General features: G+C 40.6%; 1 protein-coding gene across 1 annotated transcript; it reads left to right on the forward strand.

Moving 5' to 3' along the window:
- The first annotated feature begins 963 nt into the window (after positions 1–963).
- rab21 (RAB21, member RAS oncogene family) lies at positions 964–17,956 on the forward strand. Its single transcript, XM_078219778.1, has 7 exons — positions 964–1,291; positions 5,374–5,433; positions 7,772–7,879; positions 9,129–9,192; positions 13,656–13,710; positions 13,818–13,906; positions 16,147–17,956. Exons 1-7 carry the CDS (start codon positions 1,151–1,153, stop codon positions 16,275–16,277), a joined length of 648 nt encoding a protein of 215 aa, XP_078075904.1. The 5' UTR covers positions 964–1,150; the 3' UTR covers positions 16,278–17,956.
- The last annotated feature ends 5,658 nt before the right edge of the window (positions 17,957–23,614 follow it).

A 23,614-nucleotide genomic window follows, 5' to 3' on the forward strand; every position in this document is an offset into this window, starting at 1 on the left:
GTCCTGGTGTGGGATGGAGATATAGAGAGATTGCACATCCATGGTGAATAGGAGGCGGTTTGGGCCTGCGAACTGGAAGCTGTCAATATGACGCAGGGCATCAGAGGAATCCTGGATGTAGGTGGGGAGGAATGGACCAGGGGAGTGAGGAAGGAATTTCAGAGTTTTGGGTCTAGGCAGCTGAAGGCACGGCCACAAATAGTCGAGTGATTAAAATCAGGGATGCTCAAGAAAACGGAATTTGAAGAGTTCAAATATCTCAGATGGTTGTGGGGCTGAAGGAGGTTATGGAGTTAGGATGGAGGAGGAAGGGCCATGGAAGAAGCTAAAAACAAGGATGAAACTTTTAAAACTGAAGGGTTGGCAGGCCTGAGGCCGATATCAGTCAATGAGGCTGATGATGAACGGGACTTGATGCCAGTTAGGGTGGCATGGTGGCACAGGGGTTAGCATTGCTGCCTCACAGCACCAGGGACCTGGGTTTGATACCCGGCTTGGTCACTGTCTGTGCGGAGTCTGCATGTTCTCCCCGTGTCTGCGTGAGTTTCCTCCAGGTGCTCTGGTTTCTTCCCACAGTGCGAAAGACGTGCTGGTTAGGTGCATCGGCCATGCTAGATTCTCCCTCAGTGTACCTGAACAGGCGCCAGAGTGTGGCGACTAGGGGATTTTCACAGCAACCTAGTTGCATTGAACTAATAAATAAATTTTAACTGTAAGGATACAGGCAGCAGAATTTAGCTGGCACCAATTATGGGGCATATCCATGTGTCTAAAAGGTTGCTGACATGTGAAATCTTTGTGATATTCAGTGCTGTGCACTAAAGCACAATTGCAATTGTTTTTTTTGGGGGGGCAGATCATGTTATTGCCAGGGTGCAGTGCCAGGGGTAAGGCATGCTTCCTTGTTGTTGCAGCCTGTGCCTGGCCCCGCCTTCCCCTCCTCCTCCCGAGCTGTCAATCAAAGCCCGTCCCCTGGAGGACTGACGCAGGAGGAAGGAGACGCCATTAGACAAGAGGGCAGCGGCTTGTTTACTGTCGCCGGCGCTGACCTGACTTCCCACTTCTTATTTTTTATCGGCTCTCCGGGCCCGTGGAGGTCTCTCATGCGGATTGTGGCCGAGCTTGGCTGGCCTGCATTTCTCTGCTGATCATGGCGGGTGCCGGTGCTGGAGGCGGTAAAACCTATTCGTTTAAAGTTGTCCTGCTGGGGGAAGGCTGTGTGGGGAAGACATCGCTGGTGCTGAGATACTGCGAGAACAAGTTCAACGACAAGCACATCACCACGCTCCAGGTTGGTCATCCTCCTCTTCCACTTGGTTTCCATTTCCTTGGTTCCTTCATGCCTCCTTTAGAAGAGGGGGAGGGGGGTGGGGTGCACTGCTTGGTCAACCTTCCTGGGCAAAGCAGAAGGCCCCAGTGGCGACTTGTGAAAATCATCTTTTACTTCCCTTTGGCACCAATAGATTTTTATTTACCTGCCAACCCCAACTGGCTGCGAGTGTGGGTGACTTTGCACACGTTTTGCCTCGCCAGCTTATTTGGTGCCAGAGGCTGCGAGTGTAATAATCACTGCATGATTTTTGGGGAGCTAACAGGAGGGGAGTTTTTTTTTCCACCCTTGAGGTTACATTTGGGGGGTGGGGGGAGGCGGGTGAGGGGTCTTTTAACCAACATCCTCCTCAAATGTGATCACCAGGATTTGTATAATTGCAGTTGTTCAGGGTATGCCAAGTTTGGCTTCAAATCTGTTGTCATTCTCAGGCTCTCAAATAATAAATGGACCTTAGATTTTGTTGCATTGGAGTTTTAAAATGTATTTATTATCAGTGTCACAAGTAGGCTTACATTAACACTGCAATGAAGTTACTGTGAAAATTTATGGATCGTTGTAACTTTTTTGTGCAGAAGACCATATTTTTAAAGGTATATTTAATTCAGTGAGTCATTCAACTCGAAACTTCCGTATCTAATGCTTTTTTTTGGGTGTGAGAAAGTTTGGTGTTACAGCAATTCAAAAATCATGGAATATGGTATGGTGGGTGTGTTGCACTAATCTCTGAGCAGTTACGCATCTATCCTTGCATCACTTTTGGTAATGAAAAAGCATATTTCACATGACAGTCGGGCTTGGTCAGGAGATTTTGTAATCATTCAATTTTTCCTTTAACTGCCAATGATCTACCCCATGCAACTGAAATTACTTGTTCTTTGAGGTGTTATTCAAGGAATAAAGTGAAAGCTGTACAAATGAGACATGGGTGTATCTCTGGTATATTGATTATTGAAATGTTACTGATCATTGTTTTAAATAAATAATCTGTTCACTCTTCATACCATTATTAAGCATCAAATTTTGTTGTTTCAGTTAATGCAGCCTGGAAAGACAGCTAGTGGCATACAAAAATGATAGGAAAAAGTTTGTAAATACATAATTTCTCCAGTATTTTGGATGTATTAGTGCACATTTCACTTACTTTTTTGAATGTTGCTATTAAACTTGTTATATTTTATATTGGAAGCCACAACCTGCAATCTCTCTTCCGTTCATTCAAATTTGATGCTAAAAATGAAACTTCCTGTTTTCTCATGGTAATGACTCAAAAAGTGATCTACTTTGGCTAATGCGTTTGTTCAGTTGTGCAGTTAAAGATTAAAATCCTTGATTGAAATTGATGTATTTTAATAGTCTTGTACTTGCACTTCTTGCACTTAGTGTGATGAGGTTAACCAGTGATTGATTTTAAATTTGTTTCACTTTTTAGTTAAACTACACTAATGATTGCCAATTTATATTTTCTTGTACTTAAAGGAATTGGGGTTAAGTTTCATTGCCCTTGTACCACTTTCACCAAATAAAGTTTGAATATGCATTGACAGCATAGTTAAAAAGGCATATCAGTAACTCACTTCACAGCATTCTGAAATAGAGTTTTGAGCCTACCTCCAGGTTGGAGGCACATAACTCAGTTTTCATGAACCAGACAACACACAACTTGTACTTATATGGCATCTTTAACAAAGTGAAACATCACATGATACTTTACTGAAATATTTTAATACTGAGCCACAGAAGATGATATTAGGACAGATGTCCAAATGTGTAAGTTTGATGTGTCTTAAAGGAGTGGAGCAAGAAATGGAAGTTTACAACAACTAAAATTTATATGGCACCTTTAACATGATGGAATGTCGCAGTGTTTCATGGAACATTATGAAACAAAGTATAACACCGGGCCACATAATGAGATATTAGGTCAGATGACCAAAAGCTAGAGAGCTAGTTTTAAACAAGTGTGCTAAAGGAGAAAAGTGTGGTGGAGAGATGTAAGGAGTACATTTCGGACTTATGACGTTGGCATCATTCCAATGGTGGAATAATTAAAATTGGGGAGACTCAAGTAGTCAGAAATAGATGAGTGCAAGTAGCTCAGAGTATTGGGGGGGGGGGCTGAAGGAAATTACAAATATGTAGAGGGTCAAGGCCATGGAGGGGTTTGGAAACAAGGTTAAGACATTATAATAGGCTGAGTTTGCTGCCAAAGCCACGCATGCAAAGTTGTAAATGTGGCCACCATCCTTACAGGAAGCAATGTGCAGCAGGATGCATGTATGGACTTCACATATCGGTCAAGCAATTGCTAATTTAGCAACAGTGGAGGATTTAAGAGAGGTGGTGGTGACGTCGAGCTGGTGTCCTCAGTGTACATGTGCAAACTAATGTGCCTTTGGATGCTGTCACCAAGAAGCAGCGCGTTGATGAGAAATAGGGGGCCAAAGATAATCCTTGCGGGGGGTGCACCAGAGGTAACAGTGCGGAGCAGCAAGAGATGCTGTTGGTATGATTATATAAATTAAAAATAGAACCAGGTCAGAGCAGCCCTACCCAGCTGGATGACAGTGGAGAAGCATTGGATGAGAATGGTGTGATCAACCATGTCAAAGGCTGCACCCAGCTTGTGAAGGATAAGTGAAAGTTTATCATTTTTACGTACATAGAATATCATAGAATCATAGAAACCCTACAGTGCAGAAGGAGGCCATTCGGCCCATCGAGTCTGCACCGACCACAATCCCACCCAGGCCCTACCCCCACATATTTTACCCGCTAATTCCTCTAACCTACGCATCCCAGGACTCTAAGGGGCAATTTTTTTAACCTGGCCAATCAACCTAACCCGCACATCTTTGGACTGTGGGAGGAAACCGGAGCACCCGGAGGAAACCCACGCAGACACGAGGAGAATGTGCAAACTCCACACAGACAGTGACCCGAGCCGGGAATCGAACCCGGGACCCTGGAGCTGTGAAGCAGCAGTGCTAACCACTGTGCTACCGTGCCGCCCCGTTTATTGAGAGCTGTTTTGGTACAGTGGCAGGAGCAGAAGCATGATCCAAACATGGAGTCTGGGAAAGGTTGGATTTGCGAGGTGACAGCACAGCCAAGGACATTTGAGAGGAAATGGAGTTTGGAAATGGGATGGTACTTTACAAAGGCAGGGGGGGGAGAGGATTTGTCTTTTTTTGGGGGAGGTGGTGATTTGAAGGAGAGGTTGATAATGCCTAAAGAGAGAGACTCAATTACAATATCGACTAACGTGGCGAGGGAATTCCAAAGACTGTGGCCGAGGCAGCTGAAGTCATGGCCATCAATGGCAGAATGCTGAAAATCAGGAATATGCAAAAGGTGAGAATTGGAGGAGCGCAGAGATCTCAGAAAGTTGATGGGTCAGATGAAATTGGAAGCATGAGGCTGAGGATGGATTTGAAACTAGGATGAAAACTTTAAAATGGAGTCTTTACCAGATGGGGAGCCAATCTAGATCAGCAAGTACAGCTAATAATATAACTGCTGTGCCTATTGCATATCATACTCTAAGTTGGGATTGCAATATTAGAATTAACGAAGATTGTGGTACCTAAGAACATGCTTAAATCTAATGCTACCCTCCATATACTGCAGTTGTTAACTGTTTGGGACTTGGCAACTGCTCCATCCTCTACTTGTGGACCTGAGGTGAAACTAACTTGCAGTTATGAATGATTCTGAGAGACATCATTGAAAAGAGCCTGCCGACACTTCAACTGGGTCCATCCCAAGTCATTTTTATTTTTCTGCAGTGTTTTTTTTCTCTTTTGAGAGCTGAGCTGTTTTGTTCTCAGTAAATTCAGGGGAAGTTTCCAATTCCGTTCAGTTTATTGTTGAAGGCTGCATTTCCTGAAACATCCAATGTGCCCACTTTGTTTTGGTTAAACATTGTCCTTTTGTTTTGTTTGTCTTTCAGTTTTGTTTTTCTTGGCTTCCTTTGTGTAATAGCTTTTACAACAAAGATATTTAATCTGTAGTTTCACAAGCTCTCTTTTGTCCATTTTTAGGCATCATTCTTGACGAAAAAACTGAATATTGGAGGCAAGAGAGTAAATATTGCAATCTGGGTAAGTACTCAATTTTTAAATTCAGTATTTGCAGCTAAATTAATCTAATTTAGTTTGGATTGGAATAATTCCTGATTTGCAATTCCACCATTGCTATACTGCAATATAGGTGTTTAACACGAACGAATCCTTGGACAGAATGAGATGCCCTTATTTAGGAAGTCGAGCTCTACTCTACGCTGGTATCATATTGGGCTTTTATTCAACTTTCAGACTGCATCAATGCTCTAACTGCAATATCAGTGCAAAGCAGAACTGCTTCTCCAGTGATGCTACAGTTTTAGCATAAGCTAAACCAAAAAAAGTCAAAGTTATATATGTGCCTAAACAAGAGCTGAATGTTAAGTGTAAATTAACTTCCTCTACCTTCATCTAAAGCTACTTTTGGTGTCAGAATGTAATGGTTTTGTTGAGGTTGGGATTGCCATATTTACTTTTGTCCTTTTTGTTGCAAACTCTTTGAAAAATAATTCATTCATAATTATTTCTAGAATATGGATATAATTGAGTTCTTGTATGGTTCCATTTTCACCTGCTTTGCCAGTGCAGCTCCACCTGTGGCTTCTTGTCTGTTGTCCCAAATGTTCACTTTCCGGGTCCCCTAGGCATCCGTGTCATTGGCCGCCTCTTCCTGATGTAGTGGTGTTCTTGGCAATGTTATCCATAAGCACAAGGTCAACTTTGGCATAAAACCTGGTGCTGCCTAGCTGTACTTGTTGAACTTGTGGCTGCTACTGGGCTATTGAGACCTGTTGAGTCTCTGCTTCTTCCAGGTCAACATCACAAGATGAAAGCCGTCATCTTAGGCTCTCTTTTCCCATTAACTCCAGCCTCACCTCCCCAAGGTTACTGTCAGGTGAAGAATACAGCTTAAGTGATTTGGAACTTTTAAATTTCATCAAGATGGCATGCTTTCTTTGTTTTTCCTCAGGCTCAGCTCAAATCCTTATTCATGCCTTTGTCATCTTCAGTCTTGACAACTATATGTTTTCCTTGCTGGCCACCGTCCAACCACAGCCCCCCCCCGCCTCACCCCCAAACTCCACTATCTGTAAACCCCAAACAGGGTAAAATTCTGTACCTGTCCTTTTTACTGACTTATCTTCTTGGGCAATCCCTTGGGATTGAGGATGACTTGCTTCTCCCCCACTTCAGTAGGTTTGAGACAGCTGATATGCCCAGTGCATGATGTGCAGGCTATGGCACATGCAGGGAAGATGGTGCTTGGATGGTCAGGCAGAAGAGGCGATTGGAGTTTTTTGTGCTCTCTCTGATGCCTTGTCTTTGCCTCTGTGTGCTCCCATCAAAATCTCTGTGTTTAGTGCTATCCAGAATTAACCTTCTCCATTTTGACCAGTCAGAAGCCACATACTCCTGTGAGTTGGTGCAGAATGTTAGATTTCTTCAGGGATGCTTTGAGCACATCTGGAAAACGTTTCCGCTGTCCTGCTGTGAGCCTCCTGTTGCACCTGAGTTCCAAGTCAAACAGTTGCTTCAGGAGTCTGGTGTCGTACATATTGATGACATGCCCTTCCCTGCAAATGGCTTTGAGTGACTAGTTCCTCGATGTTGGACATGTTGGCTTGGGAGAACTTGCTGCTGTTGGATTGCCTTTCTTTCCGCCAGATTTGGAGGATCATGCAAAGGCACCACTGGTGGTACTTCTCCAGTGCTTTGACGTGCCTGCTATAGTGTCCAACTCTCTGAAGCATGCAGGAGCACTGGAATTACTGTTGCCTGGTAAAACATGACCATAGTCTTAGGTTTGAGATCCTGGTCCTCAAATACTCTTCTCTTTAGTTGGCTGTAGATTAAGCTCATACCTTGGACTTCTTGATGAATTTTGTCATCTATGTCTGCCTTCGTCGAGACAAGGCTCCCATGGAAAATAGTCCGTGTTTTTCGGGATCATGCTATTGATGGAGAGGTGCTGTGCTTTGGGGTCTGGTTGGAGAGGATCTTAGTTTTTTGGGTTTTTAGTGAAAGGTCCATCTTGGCTTCCATACTGCTGGAATATTCCAAGTTCCACCCACCAATGGACATCAGCTCACCATTTGTGGCAGTGCCTTCAGTTATCTTTGTCCTCTTAATTGGAACTCTCTGCTCCTGTATCTCTCTCCACTTTAAGTCTCCTCAAATCCCATTTCTGTGACCTGGCCTACTGTTACCGAACTCTAACCTCTTGACTTGTCGACTCAGTATGCATTTTTATTTGCCCATCTGTGAAATATTGGGACTTCTTAATGTTAACAGCGCCATTGAGATATAAATTGTTGCAAGTTGTACTGGTTTGGAAGTAAATATGATTATGAAAACAAATCTTTGTGTTCTGAACCAGGATACAGCAGGTCAGGAGAGGTTCCATGCTTTGGGTCCAATTTATTACAGAGATTCCAATGGAGCCATATTAGTATACGATATCACAGATGAAGATTCATTTCAGAAGGTGAGATCTTGCAGAATTTATGCATAAAGATTCAATCGAGCCTTAAACTGCGTGGTTCCACAATGTTCCAGAATGACACAAGTACAATTATCACCAAATTGAGTACTGCGAAAGGGAAATGTCAGGTTGAGTTACTTTCATTTGGACTTTGTGAAATTCTGTCATCCTTGTTAGTTTGAATTTGCAAATTATACAAATCAGCTCAGGCTTTGGCAGACAGTGAGTGAAATGAATTGCGTCAGCCCCAAGCACTGGGCCCATATAACCCTTTTCTTCTTGCACAATTCTTTGGCATCCCTTCATATTGTTACCAGATGATGGCTGATGTGTCTCTACTTGTTGATTTTATATAGTGCCTGTTAAGTAGCCACAGCTCTGTTTGTAGAAGTTATTGTATGAACAACATGTAGTATAACAGATTTATCGATTAAAAATAATTTACCAAATTATGAAGTACGCTCGAGTTTAAAAGTTCCAGTGAATCTGCTAATCTTTGATCACTGGAGGTTGGAACAGTTTTCTTATTATCCCTTTTTCCTAAGGTTGTATTCATCCTGGAAATGGACAAAATAAATTGTTTGGCTAATTGGATTTTCTGTATTGCATTTTGAAGATTTGGGATTCCTATGTCTTGGTTTTCTGTCCCCAAACAATGTCTCTTTTCCTCATTCTAAGTTTGTCCTGAAAAAGCCTGCAGTTTTCTCTAAGAAACATGGAAAGGAAGACTACATTTTAAAAAGCATCTTTCTTGACTACCGGATATTCCAGGGAGCTCTATTTTTAAACTTTAGTTAATATTGTAAAGCAGGAAATGTCTCATCCAATTTTTACATTGCAAGCTCCCACAAATAGCACTATGATGCTAACCAGAAACCAGCTTTTATTTGGTGGGCTGATGGGGTGGTAAGGTGATGTTGGTTGGCAGATAAGTATTCATCAGGACAGAGAGAACTCCCCTTCTCTTTGGAATAGTGCAATGGGAACTTTTACATCCACCTAAAAGGGCAGGCGAAGCTTTGGTGAAATGTCTCATCCAAAAGATGGCATCTCGCTAACAGTGTAGCACTTCCTCAGTACTACACCGAGTTTCAGCCTGGATTTTTGTGTTTGAGATCTGGAGTAGTACCCGAACACTCGACCTTCTGATTAGGAGGCAAGAATGCAAATGAGTCTTTTTTAAATGCCGAAATTGTGAATGAATGTTAAAACAATGCGCTGATATTTACAAAATCTGATGCTTTGTTCTTAGGTGAAAAATTGGGTGAAAGAATTGCGGAAAATGTTAGGAAATGATATTTCTTTATGTATAGTGGGTAAGTGTTCACTTTCTTTTTGTCAGCAAATAAATTACACTGATTCCATCTAGATAACAGTACCACTCTAACATAAGGGCCTGAATTTTAGCTTGGCCTTGTGTTCTACGTTGTGGAGACTGAGGGTGGGTGCACTGTCCTGAGGTTGTGTAACTTTGGAAACATAGGTTTTCTGAATCATAGAATCCCTTTAGCTCAGAAGGAGGCCATTTGGCCTATCGAGCCTGCACTGTCTATCTGACAGAGTATCTTACCCAGGCCCCCTCCCCCACCCTGTCCCTGGAACCCCACACATTTACCATGGGCTTTGACATTTTTTTCTAGAGGTTTCCTGCCGACAGCCAGCCTGACAGTCTGTTGGATAGGAAAGCTTGCATCGCACAACCACAGCTGAGTTGCTCTGTGAGCTGGTGGGAGTGGGGGAGTGTTGTGGGAGAGACAACTAAGGAGGTTGGTTGTGGGAATGTAGTGGGAAGAGAAAGATTGGTGGAGGAGAGGGGAGTGAGGGATGAAGAAACACTGGAGAGGAATTGGGTAGGGATGTGAGCTTGGTGGTTTGTTGGGCCTGTAAGGAGTACTCATCCTCCTAGCCCACAAGCTGTGCTGTAAAGGCAATTATTTCATGATTCACCCCTTCCCATCTCTTTTTACCTACAAAGATTCCCGAGGCGTGTGAAACCAGACCACCTGTAATTTAAAAATTAATAGAATCACTGTTAAAATGAAGGCATGTGGCCACATCAAAATGCTTAAATGACCACCCTGTTGAGTTTGTGTTTTTGACTAAATTATTTCACTTTTTTAGGCCATACTGTTGGTGGTGTAATAAGATCATTAGATGCCCCAAAAATATCTCCATTTAGAACAATGAGATGGATGAAAATGCAACCTCTGACCAGAAAGCTGGCCATTGAGCTAAATGCTTTTTTTTAGAAATACATAAGGATGAGTTATCCTTAAGTATTTAAACTAAGGAAGGAGTAAAATATTCTCATTTTTACTTTAAAGAAATCAATTTTCCTGAACTTTTTAAAAACATCTTGTATTTTAAAACACTACATGAGAAGATTCCTTCTATGTACTATTTTTAGTGAAATTGAAAATAGACTTTTGGATTTATGATTTTGGTATGGGTATTGTCGAGAAGAAATATTTTCCTTCTATTAAATATCTTCTTTCACTTTATTAGCACACCCAAAAATTGAGAAAGACATCAAGAACACTGTCAACAAAACTGTGCAAGCTGCTATGCTATACGCTCGACTTGGCATAAGTTTCAAGTTGCTTATAATACTGGGCAAAAGGATAAAGGCTACCTTCATTAGTTTAATCACTTTTTCAAAAAAGTCGGGAAAATTAGGCAATTTTGATATTAGTGCCACCTGCAAATGAAAATATTTTTCATCACAAACTAACATCTGCAGCACAGTTAATAATTTGGCAATTAGCTACTGTCTGTGAAGGATCATCAGTATCTCTGTCCATTGGAGAGAAACAGTTAGTTACAGAGCACATCAAGTTTGGGGCAAGACAAGGAGGCAGGCCTCCGCACAAAATACATAGAAACATAGGAACTAGAAGCAGATGTAGGCCATTCGCCCTTTCGAGCCTGCTCTGCCATTTATTTTGATCATGGCTAATCATATTCAATATCCTGATCCTACCTTCCCCCCCCCCCCCCCCCCCAAAGTCCCTTGATCCTTTTAGTCCCAAGAGCTATATCTAATTTCTTCTTGAAATCTCACAATGTTTTGGCCTCAGCTACTTTCTGTGGTAGTGAATTTAGTGACTTTGAAGTGGAACAGAAATCCTTTCTTTCCCAACATTGGTTGCATATTGGTGAAATGGAGTTCAATGGTTAAAGGGAATTTGATATTATGGCCGGGACATCTTTCTGTGTCTCCTTCATTTAAAAAAAATGATTAAACCAGTGATGTCCTTTTAAACTTTCTCAATCCTTCAAATATTTTAAGTTACAACCTTCCCACTGATGCATGAATGTAAGAGTAAGTGAAATTTGAAGAATGGCAAGGTCAGAATTCAGTATTTTAAAGTTTATTTATTAGGGTCACAAGTAGGCTTACACTAACACTGCAATGAAGTTACTGTGAAAAGCCCCTAGTTGCCACACTCCGGCGCCTGTTCAGGTACACTGAGGGAGAATTTAGCATGGCCAATGCACCTAACCAGCACATCTTTCGGACTGTGGGAGGAGACCGGAGCACCCGGAGGAAACCCACACAGACACGGGGAGAATGTGCAAACTCCACACAGAAACTGACCCAAGTTGCGAATCGAACCCGGGTCCCTTTAGAGTGGAGATGTAACTTCCTTTTTAATGCATTAGTAATTTATTTTTCTACTTTGTTCGGGTGAAACAATTCTGGCCTTATTTTTCCAGTAAATTGTCACAGTTATTATAATTTCGGATCGCATTACAAGAATAACTGTCATGAGTTCCAAATTATCCATGCGTTTGACTAATGTCCAAGTGTTAGAATTCTAATATGATCATGGGATTTGGATTTTGAAATGGCCAGAAACAAAAGTTCAGTCTAAGAACTTTATCTAAATCACAAGATTAAGATCAGCCCTCCAACAATATGTCCTCAGTGAGTCTGTTTTGTCCTTCAGCTAAAACCTATTTGAAACTGTAGTGTATTAATGAGTGATTTAAGGTAATTATATCAGACATTAAGCTTAAAAAGTAATATTCTTTGTCCTTATAAAGATATCTGTAAATAGACTACAGTGTTTTTCAGTCGTCTGATGAGTTCACTCAAAACTGGGCCCAAACCCCAAGTAATTCTTTAAATTTTGCGTTGGTTTATAAATTACACTGTAAAAATATTCAATTTGTAAAATGGTGCCATGGAATAACTGCCATGGTCCAATCAGTCAACCATTTCTTTGCAATTTAAAATGAAGGTGGCAGGCTAGTGCAGTAGTGCAGCTCGTTGGGTGTGCCATGGAACAGTAAGATGCAATTTAAAATCCAGACATGTTGCTGATGCAAACAGGAGCTCATAGTTTGTATTGGAAATTTCCCTTACTGCTTTTGTGTATTTCATCTTGGTGTGATCGAAAATACATGTTCTCCTTGTGTCTGTGTGGGTTTCTTCTAGGTGCTCCGGTTTCCTCCCACAGTCCAAAGATGTGCAGATTAGGTGGATTGGCCATGCTGAATTGCCCCTTGGTGTACAAGGCTGTGTAGGTTAGGGGGATTAGCTGGGTAAATGAATGGGGTAAGAGGGATAGGCTGGGGGTTGATCTGGGTAAGATGTACTGTCAGAGAGTCGGTGCAGACACAATGGTCCAAATGGCTGCCTTTTGCACTCGGGATTCTATGATTCTTTGATATTTGAAGTAAAGAAAGAAACTGAGCTCAGGGGTAGGGAGCATGGCAGTGGACTTAATTTTGAACTGTTCTTGGGAACAACCAGCACAAGATTTAATAAGGAAATGGGAATATATACCTTCTCACCTAGAAATGTAAGAAACTGGAACAAGTGTGGGCCATTCTGCCCTTTGAGACTGTTCCGTCACTCAGTATGATCTCCCCTAACTCCACATTCCTGTCCCCTCCCTAAATCCTCTAATACCCCAAAATCTATCGATCTCTTCCTTGAATATACTCAGTAAATGAGCATCCGCAGGTCTCTGGGGTAGAGAACACCAAAAATTCACAACCCTTTGAGAGATTAAATTTCTCCTCATCTCCAGTCCTAAATATCCAAGCTCTTTTTGCTGATTGTGACCTCTAGTTCCAGATGCCCAAACCAAGGGAAAAGTTCTCTCAGCATCTACCCTGTCGAGCCCCTTGAGAATCTTGTATGTTTCAATTAAATGCTGCAAAAGACCTGCATTCAGATAGCACCCCTCGCAACCACTAGATGTCCCAAAGCATTTTAGTTGTGGTGAAGTATTTTTGAATTGTCACAACGTAGAAAACTTGGCAGCCAATTTGCACACAGCCAAACTCCCTCAAACAGCAACATGATAATGACCAGGGAATCCATATTTGTGATGTTGATTGAGGAATATTAGTATGAATTACCTTGACTGCCACATTGAATCTGTTATCACTATTTTCAGTTTCGAACATTTGAATTCCCATGGAGCTGGTTTAACCATAAACCAAGATTGTTGGAAATAGTTTTATGATTGTTGAACTTTCTAATTATCTATATTGTTTCAGTTACTTACATATTTAAATCTTGGAAATGTATGTGAGACTTTTAATTTATATAAATATCTATACACTTATATATATTGGTTTTCACGGATGGACTGACAGAAGCATGGAATCGTAGAAATCCCAGAATCTTAAACAGAATTTGATCCTGATTCAAAAATCATTCGTCACAATTATAAAGATTAGTGTGCCCTTTGTATATTATAATTAATTAGAAAGGAACATGTTGCTCATATGAATAATACTTTTGTGCTTTTTAAAAAAACAGGTAATAAATTAGACCTTGAAAAGGATCGCCATGTATCAGTTGAAGAAGCAGAAGTGTAAGTGCATCATCAATTCTATTATTCACTAATTACACTGATTGTGTTCCATAATCACCCTTAAATGATGCAGATACGTTGACATTAACTGACTTGCGTTTGAACAGGTACGCTGAATCAGTTGGAGCAAAACACTTCCACACATCTGCCAAACTGAACAAGGGAATTGAAGAATTATTTCTTGATCTTTGTAAAAGTGGGTGACATTTTCTCTCTCATTTACTTGCCATGATGTAGTAGTGGATGTTAAAAGTTTGTTTCAAAATGTTAAAATGCCTGTTAACTGTCAGAATTAATAAAGGACCCTTCAACGGTTCACACGTATCTCCAATAATGTCAGTTACAAAGTACAAACACTATTCGATACAAATTTAAGTGGATTCTTAATTTTGGTGCAGGAATGTTATCAGAGTGCTTCTATAAAAATTTCAGATGATAACACATTTCGTTAGTCACGTCGAATAGTTGCAACCCTTTTCAAGCATTGCCACAAATTTCTGACATATCCTCTAAGCTATTTTGACATTTTCTTTCCATCAATTGTTTTCCGTTTGTGAACTTCACTATTGAATCAATTTAGTCCCATTCCCTTACCCTTTTGAGATTTTGTTTTCTTCAAGTCCACTTCCCTTTTCTATGAATTCTGCTTCTACCACTATTTCAATTAGGGCATTCTATATTATAACTGCTGAAAAAAAATTCTTCTACCTCCTATAAGACATGGGAGCAAAGGTAAGCCATTTGGTCCATCGAGTCTGCCCCACCATTCACTGAGATCATGACTGATCTGATGTGATCCTCAATTCCACTTTCCTGCCTTATCCCCATAGCCCTTTGTTTCCTTACTGGTTACAAATCTGTCTGTCTCTCAGCTTTGAATATCCCTCTGCGGTAAATAATTCCACAGATTCCTCTCTCGTAGAGTCATAGAGGTTTACAGCATGGAAACAGGCCCTTCGCCCCAACTTGTCCATGCTGTCCTTTTTATTTTAAAACCCCTAAGTTCCAATTGCCCGCATTTGGCCCATATCCCTTGATACCCATTTTACCCATGTAACTGTCTAAACGGTTTCTAAAAGACAAAATTGTACCCGCCTCTACTACTACCTCTGGCAGCTTGTTCCAGATACTCACCACCCTCTGTGAAAAAATTGCCCCTCTGGACACTTTTGTGTATCTCCCCTCTCACCTTAAACCTATGCCCTCTAGTTTTAGACTCCCCTACCTTTGGGAAAAGATATTGACTTTCTAGCTGATCTGTGCCCCTCATTATTTTACAGACCTCTATAAGATCACCCCTCAGCCTTCTACGCTCCAGAGAAAAAAGTCCCAGTCTATCCAGCCTCTCCTTATAACTCAAACCATCAAGGCCCGGTAGCATCCTAGTAAATCTCTTCTGCATTCTTTCTAGTTTAATATCCTTTCTATAATAGGATGACCAGAACTGCACACAGTATTCTAAGTGTGGCCGTACCAATGTCTTGTACAACTTCAACAAGATGTCCCAACTCCTGTATTCAATGTTCTGACCAATGAAACCAAGCATGTTAAATGCCTTCTTCACCACTCTGTCCACCTGTGACTCCACTTTCAAGGAGCTATGAACCTGTATCCCTAGATCTCTTTGTTCTGTAACCCTCCCTAACGCCGTACCATTAACTAAGTCCTGCCCTGGTTCAATCTACCAAAATGCATCACCTCACATTTATCTAAATTAAACTCCATCTGCCATTTGTCAGCCCACTGGCCCAATTGATCAAGATCCCGATGCAATCCGAGATAACCTTCACTGTCCACTATGCCACCAATCTTGGTGTCATCTGCAAATTTACTAACCATGTCTCCTATATTCTCACCCAAATCATTAATATAAATGACAAATAACAGTGGGCCCAGCACCAATCCCTGAGGCACACCGCTGGTCACAGGTCTCCAGTTTGAACAACCACCCTCTGGCTTCTGTCATCAAGCTCTCTTCATTCTTTTGGTGCTAATAAATATATGTCCTATGCTAATAAAAAGATAAAGGTGCCAGAGTCCCAGATGAACCATAGACTGCGCTCCCCTTTGAGAGGGAGAACTGACTGGTTGTGATTTAACCTGTGGATCACTACACCTCAGGTTGACAAGGTGGGTCTTTGTGAATAGAAGCATTGTTTTTCCTAAGTTACCTGATTCAAACCTCTCATCATTTTGAATACCAGTATCTGATTGTGGCAATGAAAAAGTCCAATTTCCTCTTGTCACTCCTGTATGATTGGTACCATCTTAGTGAATCTCTTCTGCATCTTCTCCATAGCTTTCATATTTTTTTCTGAAGCAAGGAGCAAAAACTGTTTATACAATAATCCAAACCAGTGTTTTTTTTAAAATATAGGTTCCAAGTTACCTCTTCATTTTTGTACTGACTGAATTTTATTTTTGTTCCATATTTAGGGATGATAGAAACAGCTCAAGCAGAAGAACGGGCGAAAGGCAACGGCAACGGGCAATCTGCAAACACAAGAAGAGGTGTACAGATAGTTGACGATGAACCCCAACAACAGAGTAGAGGATGTTGTTCTTAACTGACCAAAACTGTTGAGCTTTGTTTTTGAAATGAAGACTGCCATGCACCATATTACATTTCTTATCAGCAGAATGTTAAGTGTTTTAAGATAAAACTCACTTTTAAAGGACTAAAAGTGCTAAACAAAGTGGAATGTGTGACCAGCAGGTTTTGTTTTTCCTCTTTTTTACACTTGTCTGAACGGAAATGATCAATGGCCTTCGTCATGAACCTTATTTAGAATGGTCTTTTTTAATTGAAAAGCTGTATAATTTGCATGAAGCATCTTAGTATGTAGAAGCTCTAGTTGTATTGTCCTTTTAAAATCAGATATCTATTATTTAATAACTTATGTATATGTGTTGAATAGTATACATTTGATTGTTTTTGAACATAACTACTAAATGTGCAAATTCAGTCAGATTTTGAGCAGGGATTTGCACAGGGCTCTTCCTATTACGCATTTATTCCAATCTGTTCCTTAATATGGTGAAAATATGCATAGAAATTTCATATTAAATATTTTATCCACTTTACAAGTCTTGTACATGTTATAAACTTTCAGTTTTTTTCCAAGAGCCTGTGTGAATAGGGATCTTAAGCATTTAAATAATGGCCCAGCTTTTGCTGTAACAAGGAATCTAATGGCATCTGCTGTCAGGTAGACATGCCCTTGCATGGTTAGATTTTTAAACCTTTTTGTGTGGCAAATTGCTGAAAGTATAAATTGATAATCCTGTGTTGAGGAAAACATTGCATCTGGGACCTGTGTGAACAGACCAAGCAACTATGTCTCCTTTAATAATTAGGTTGAAGGATTGAGGGGTGGGGGAAAGGAACAATGAAGAAGGAAGTGTAAAATACTGGGTGAATTAGATTTCAAATCAGAGAGAAAAATAAATATTCAGTTTAGAGGAGGAAGAAAAGAGACCAATGGAAAGTATGTTTTTAAAAAGAAAATTATATTTTTAAACTCATCAACAAATAATAGCCATGATGCGGAGATGCCAGTGTTGGACTGGGGTAGGCACAGTAAGGAGTCTCACAACACCAGGTTAAAGTCCAACAGGTTTATTTGGTAGCACGAGCTTTCGAAGTGCTGCCCCTTCATCAGGTGAGTGCAGAATTGGGTTCACAAACAGGGCATATATAGACAAACTAAATTTTGTAATTTAATCTGTGTCTATATATGCTCTGTTTGTGAACCCAATTCTCCACTCACCTGATGAAGGGGCAGTGCTCCGAAAGCTTGTGCTACCAAATAAACCTGTTGGACTTTAACCTGGTGTTGTGAGACTTCCTACTGAACAAATAATAGCTGAAATAATGAAATTCCACACTTTTAATAGTTGAATGTCAATGTCAGAGGTCTTGGATGGCAATTATTGACTTATTACATCTTGCATTTGTAATGACAAAAAAATAACTTTATGACAAGTTTAGTTTGCATCTATTGTGCAAATAGAGCAACTTCACTCCTTGCACATCAATAGTGAGGCAGATAGTGAAATGTTGTTTTCATGAAACTAACTCAAAACAGCAACTTTAAGATATTGGTATTAACTACGCATCAGCTTGTTGCCTGAATTTGCTGCATCATATATACTTAAATAACAATAAGAATCATTACTCTGTTACTTTGACGGTAAAATCTGGGCCATTTTTTCTGTCAAAGTACTCTCCTCATCTCGATGATTTTTTAAAATAAAGGGTGTGAAATTGGTCTTTGGCAGGATACAAACAGGCGGTAACAAACTGGTACACCACCCAAAGACCAGTTTCCCTCCAAACATTTTTGGAGGTGAAGTTATGCTTTGAAAATTGACCCACAAAGGTCTAAAGAAATGTACAATTTGTTAAATGTTTTGTGTGTAGTGTCTGTGGGGAGAATGTTTTATTTGATTATGATTTAAAAGTGCAATGCAAAATTTCTTACCTGTAAATCTAAATCAATGTAATAAATGCACTAAAGAGTCATCTCTGTTCTAAGCACTGCTGGGTGTTTCCTTAACTAGATTTTTTTCTTGCATAATTATTACATGCATAATATATCATGAAGGAAATTGCAATGTATCTTAACCTATTTTGAACAAATGGATGTTGATTATAACAACTGTAATGGATAGAAAGTAGGTTTTGATTGTTATGAACTGATCTTAAATCATTAATAGTGAAGTTTTACTACCAAATGATTTCTGTACTGAACATGAATTTATTGGAGCGCATTTTGGGCAGATATATCTAAGAATTGTGAAACCATCTATTTGTCTAGGGCTAACCCTAGAATGATCATGGGAGATGGTGACATGGTGGTAGTGGCACTGGGTGAGTAATCCAGAGGCCCAGGCTAATGTTCTGGGCACAAGGGTTCAAATCCCACCACAGCAGCTGGTGGAATTTGAATTCAATTAATCATCAACTTTATAACAAAATTATAAAGCTCCTCTCAGCAATAGTGAAATTATGAATGGTTATTGTAAAGGGTCAGTTCGCCCATCAGTGTCATTTAGGGAAGGAAATCTGCCATATTTGTTTTGATCTACATGTGACTTCATACCCACAGCAATGTGGTTGACTTTTAACTGCCCTCTGAAATGCTGCTCAGTTCAAGGGTAATTAAGGATGGGTAACTGACCTTGCCAGTGGCACCCACATGCCATGAAAGAAGTTAAAAATTAACTTCCAAGGACTAAATTTGAGGAGATAAGAGAAGATTTAAAATAAATGGATTGAAGAGGTATATTTCTCGACAGAACATTCTTAAAACAATAGTGCTGGACATGCTTAGAGCTGAGACAAGCTTAATCCTGAAAGGATCATCAGACAAAAAAATAAGGAAGGAAGATTCCATCTACAAATTCTCCATTAAGAAGAAGAGCGTTACTGATATGAATACAATATCACGGAAAAATACGTTAAGTGGGTGATCAGAGGGTCCAAGAGATACCTAGATGAATGTACGTCTGTATCAACAAGTCGTAGAATCGTAGAAACCCTACAGTGCAGAAAGAGGCCATTCGGCCCATCGAGTCTGCACCGACCACAATCCCACCCAGACCCTCTCCCCATATCCCCACATAGTTACCCACTAATCCCTCTAACCTACACCTCCTGGGACACTAAGGGGCAATTTAGCATAGCCAATTAACCTAACCCGCACATCTTTGGACTGTGGGAGGAAACCGGAGCACCCAGAGGAAACCCACGCAGACACGAGGAGAATGTGCAAACTCCACACAGACAGTGACCCAAGCCGGGAATCGAACCCAGCTCCCTGGAGCTGTGAAGCAGCAGTGCTAACCACTGTGCTACCGTGCCGCCCACGATATAGCAATACAATATTATCCCATTGTATTAGAGCAGTGGGAGAGAATATTTTTAGCCATCAAAGGCTGTACCTGGTTTGAAATTCAGGATGGGCAGGTAATAATAAATATAATTAAAGCATCATGAGAGAAAATACAAACAATACTTTTTCCCCTGGAGAAATATCAGGACAAAATTCAAGACTTTGATGTAAATGAGATGGATGACCTAGAGGAACTGAAAGGATATATCTCTGAATCTTGACAGAGCCTTGCAAGAGAATACTGATCATTGAGAAAGCAATGAATGGTGGAGATGTGACTACACTGCAAAATGGTGTGCGTACCATTTCAGAAAGGGTGACAAACGTGGTGAACAATGGAGGCATTGTCCTTGCTTTACCTTTGTGTAACAATTATATTGATTATCGGGACTCAATGAGGATTATCAGAGCAATTACAAGCTAGTAAACAGGGCAACACTTTAGACTGCAACAATTTATATCATGTCTTTAACCTAATATAAATCTCAAGGTGCTTCACAGGAGAAATACAACACAAAATATGACATTGAGCCAGATTTATTTTCTCCTTATTCTTCATGAGATATAGGTGTCACTGATGAGGCCATCATTTATTGCCCATCCCTAATTGCCCTTGCTAGGGCACTTCAAAGGGCAGTTAAAAGTCAACCATCTTGCTGTGGGTCTGGGGTCAAGTGTAGGCGAGACTGGGTAAGGATGGCAAATCTTCTCTAAACTGATTAGTGAACTGGATGGGTTTTTGCAACAATCGATAGTTTTGTGGTCACCATTATTGAGACTGGTCTTATGGACAAGAAATGGGATAGTTTAAACTGCACTGATTTCCTGACTACTTATCTGTAAGCAGGAAGTATTTTGAATGTATTTTTTTTTAAAAACTGGCATATGTTCCCAATATAACGTTCTTTTTGTGATCCAATTGCTTTAATAATCCACAGCAAATTCAGATTAGGACTAACAGAAGGTTGTCTTATTTTACACGTTTAAAACCCAAAGGTGGCATGTTCACCACTTCCCACATTCACACAGTAAAAGTGGGATAGAGAAAATTAGTTTTACAGTATAAAGACCACAGAAAAAATGAATACTAGTTCACATGAGTTCCAGAGTACAAAGGTCAGAGTCCAGAGGGTGTATTCTTTGTGGTGGGGTACTATTCCAATATGTTTCTGGCTGGTTAAATTATTTGAAACAAATAATGCTGCGTCATTATGTACTTTTATGCGTTTAGACCACTTGACAGGCTTTGATCAGAGACCTTTAGAATCAAGCTGGCTTTGTGGGGGTGGTTTGGTTACTAGCCTGGCTGCTGGTGTTCTGTCCACTTGACGTTTTTTTTAAAAAATAGTCCGGCTGTGAATGCCAAAGATGTAATATTAAACCGTCCAAAGACCAGAGGCTTGGGTCATGTGACTTTCCACCTCCAGAATAACTTCAAAAGGGATGTTTATCCAGCATCTGGACTTGGCATTGATTTCAGGACCAATTATGTCTCCGTCATTACTTGTTGAAAGTGATATCATCTCCATTGAGAGTCTGGGGTTGGTAAACCATTGTCTTGGCACACCCCCTGACTCCGCTAGTAAGGTTGGCTTATCAAATACAAATGACATCTTTGTAGTTCTCTTTAAAGTGGTCTGAACAGTCCCAAATGGGAGATGAGTCAGTTAACTCTCGAGGCATAATGAGGTGCAACATTACAGAAACGGAGAAAATAATTATTTTTGTCCTTGAAAGTCATGGGAATAGCTGCCAATGAGAGTCAACCCTGTGATCAGGTGACTTGTAGCGGACATCTTTGTTTTCTTTGTTCAGCAGAAAGAATTCAGTTTAAAATAAAAATAGGAATAATATCTTTTTTTACAATGTAGGATGCGATCTTACCTGCCATTCACACCAAATATCCATTCAATGCAGCAGGATGGGGAACGGTGGTAAGATTTTGGCCTTAGTATTGGGTTTCTTTTCCTGGTTGTAGGAACCCAAGACTAGTTTTGTATTGTATTTAAATTGCACCAGTTGTCATGTTGGGACTTGAATCCATTTTCCCAGAGCAGTAACCTGGGCATCTAGATTACTAGTTCAGTGACACTACCATCTCTATGGGAAGATATTAGGTCAGATGACCAAAAGCTAGGTCGAAGAAATGGTTTTACAGATTGTTTTAAAGGACAAAAGTGAAGTGGAAAGGTATCGATGGAGAATTGTCGCTCTTAGAACTTAGGCATCTGAAGGGATGACCACCAATAGTGCCGTGATTGAAATTGGAATATTTAAGGGTCCAGAGTTGAATGACTGCAGATATCTCCCAGAGTAAAAACGTCAAATGCTGGAAAAATTCAGCAGATCTGGCAGCACCTGTGGAGAGAGAAACAGAGTTAACATTTCAAGTCCATATGACTTCAGAGCTAAAGAGGCAGAAATATGATGGGTTTTATGCTGTTTTCTCAATGAACAATTTCTCCTTTAATTTGTCTACTCCCTGCATATGGGTATCTGTATGGACCCCAGTTATGCCTGTCTTTTTATGGGGTATGTGAAATGTTCCTTGTTTTAATCCTATTCAGACCCACTCCCAGAAGTATTTTTTGGATACGCAATGACTATCTATGCCACTTCATGCTCTCGCCTGGACTGGAAACATTTATCAATTTTGCTTTCAATTTCTATCCCCCTCTCAACTTCAGATGGTCCATCTCCAACACTTCCTTTCCTTGACCTCTCTGTGTCCCTTTCTGGTGATAAACTGTCTACCAATATTCATTATAAGCCCATCCACTTCCATAGCTACCTCGGCTACAGCTTCTCACACCCCGCTTCCTGTAAAAACTCCATCTCATTCTTCCAATCTCTCCACCTCCTTTGCATCAGTTCTGATGATGCTACCTTCCTAAATGGCACTGGCGTGTTCCTTTTACCTGGTACCCATATGCATCAAGGGTTCCTCCCCACTACAGTTGACGGGGCATCCAACTGTATCCAACCCATCTCCTGCATCTCTCCCCTTCCCCTCCATCCCACAACCACGATCAGGTCCCCCTTTGTCCTTACTTTTCACCCCATCAGTCTCGGCCTTCGAAGGATAATTCTCCGCCAACTCCAGCATTAAGCCACAACCAAATACACCTCACCTCATCCCCTCCCCTGCCGTCTGCATTCCATAGAGGCATTCCCTCCATGGCACCCACCTACCCCTAACGTTCTGTTTTGGTCCAGTTGCCCCATCTCCTATTCAGCATAAAATCCATCATCTTTTCCCCTCTCTTTAGCCCTGAATGAGCATCTGAATGAGGTCTTGAAATGTTAAGGCTGTTTTTGTGTTTTTATTTCAGATTTCCAGCATCTGGAGTATTTTGACTTTATCTCCTAGGCTTGTAGAACTGGAGTTTTTAAAGATAGAAAAGGATGAAGCTATGAAGGGATTTGGAAGTAAGGATGCAAATTTAAAAAAGACATGGCTCCACAGGGAGCCTGTTTATTAGATTGTAGGTTGGCAAGCACAAGGACTGAGGACAGGACTTGTGAGTTTAGATGAGTGGAGCTTTGCTAGAGGAAGACAGTGTGGTAAACTGTCTAAAGCTGCAGACAGATCGAAAAGGATTAGTTTACCTTTGTCACAGTCACATAACATCATTTGTGACTTTGATAAGAGCCCTTCTGGTACCATGGAGGGTTCAAACATGGTGTTCTGGGAAAAATGGGCATCAATTTGGAAGGCAACATGTTCAGATGAACTATGTTGTCAAAGGAAAATGTGTGAGAGTGATCTGGTCAGACCACATCTTGAGTAATGTGTCTGGCTTTTGTTCCAAATGCTCCAAGCCTCACATTCATAATTCATTACATAACATTTCAGTGCATGGATTCTCGTTTCAAGACTCAAGCTGACAGTTTTTAGAATATTGCTCAATTCTATGAAGACACTTCTGCCTTGTTCGTTTTTTCAGATTTCAATACGGCTTTTGACATTGGATGTTACTGTGCTGCCTGCCTGGTTGAATTGATTG

Source organism: Mustelus asterias, chromosome 9, assembly GCF_964213995.1.
Source record: "Mustelus asterias chromosome 9, sMusAst1.hap1.1, whole genome shotgun sequence".
Classification (NCBI taxonomy): Eukaryota; Metazoa; Chordata; class Chondrichthyes; order Carcharhiniformes; family Triakidae; genus Mustelus; species Mustelus asterias.

Coding starts and splice junctions, on each gene's coding strand:
- rab21 (XM_078219778.1), top strand. CDS start 1,151: ATGGCGGGTGCCGGTGCTGGAGGCGGTAAAACCTATTCGTTTAAAGTT. Junction 7,880..9,128: donor ATGAAGATTCATTTCAGAAG/GTGAGATCTTGC, acceptor CTTTGTTCTTAG/GTGAAAAATTGGGTGAAAGA. Junction 13,711..13,817: donor TCAGTTGAAGAAGCAGAAGT/GTAAGTGCATCA, acceptor GCGTTTGAACAG/GTACGCTGAATCAGTTGGAG.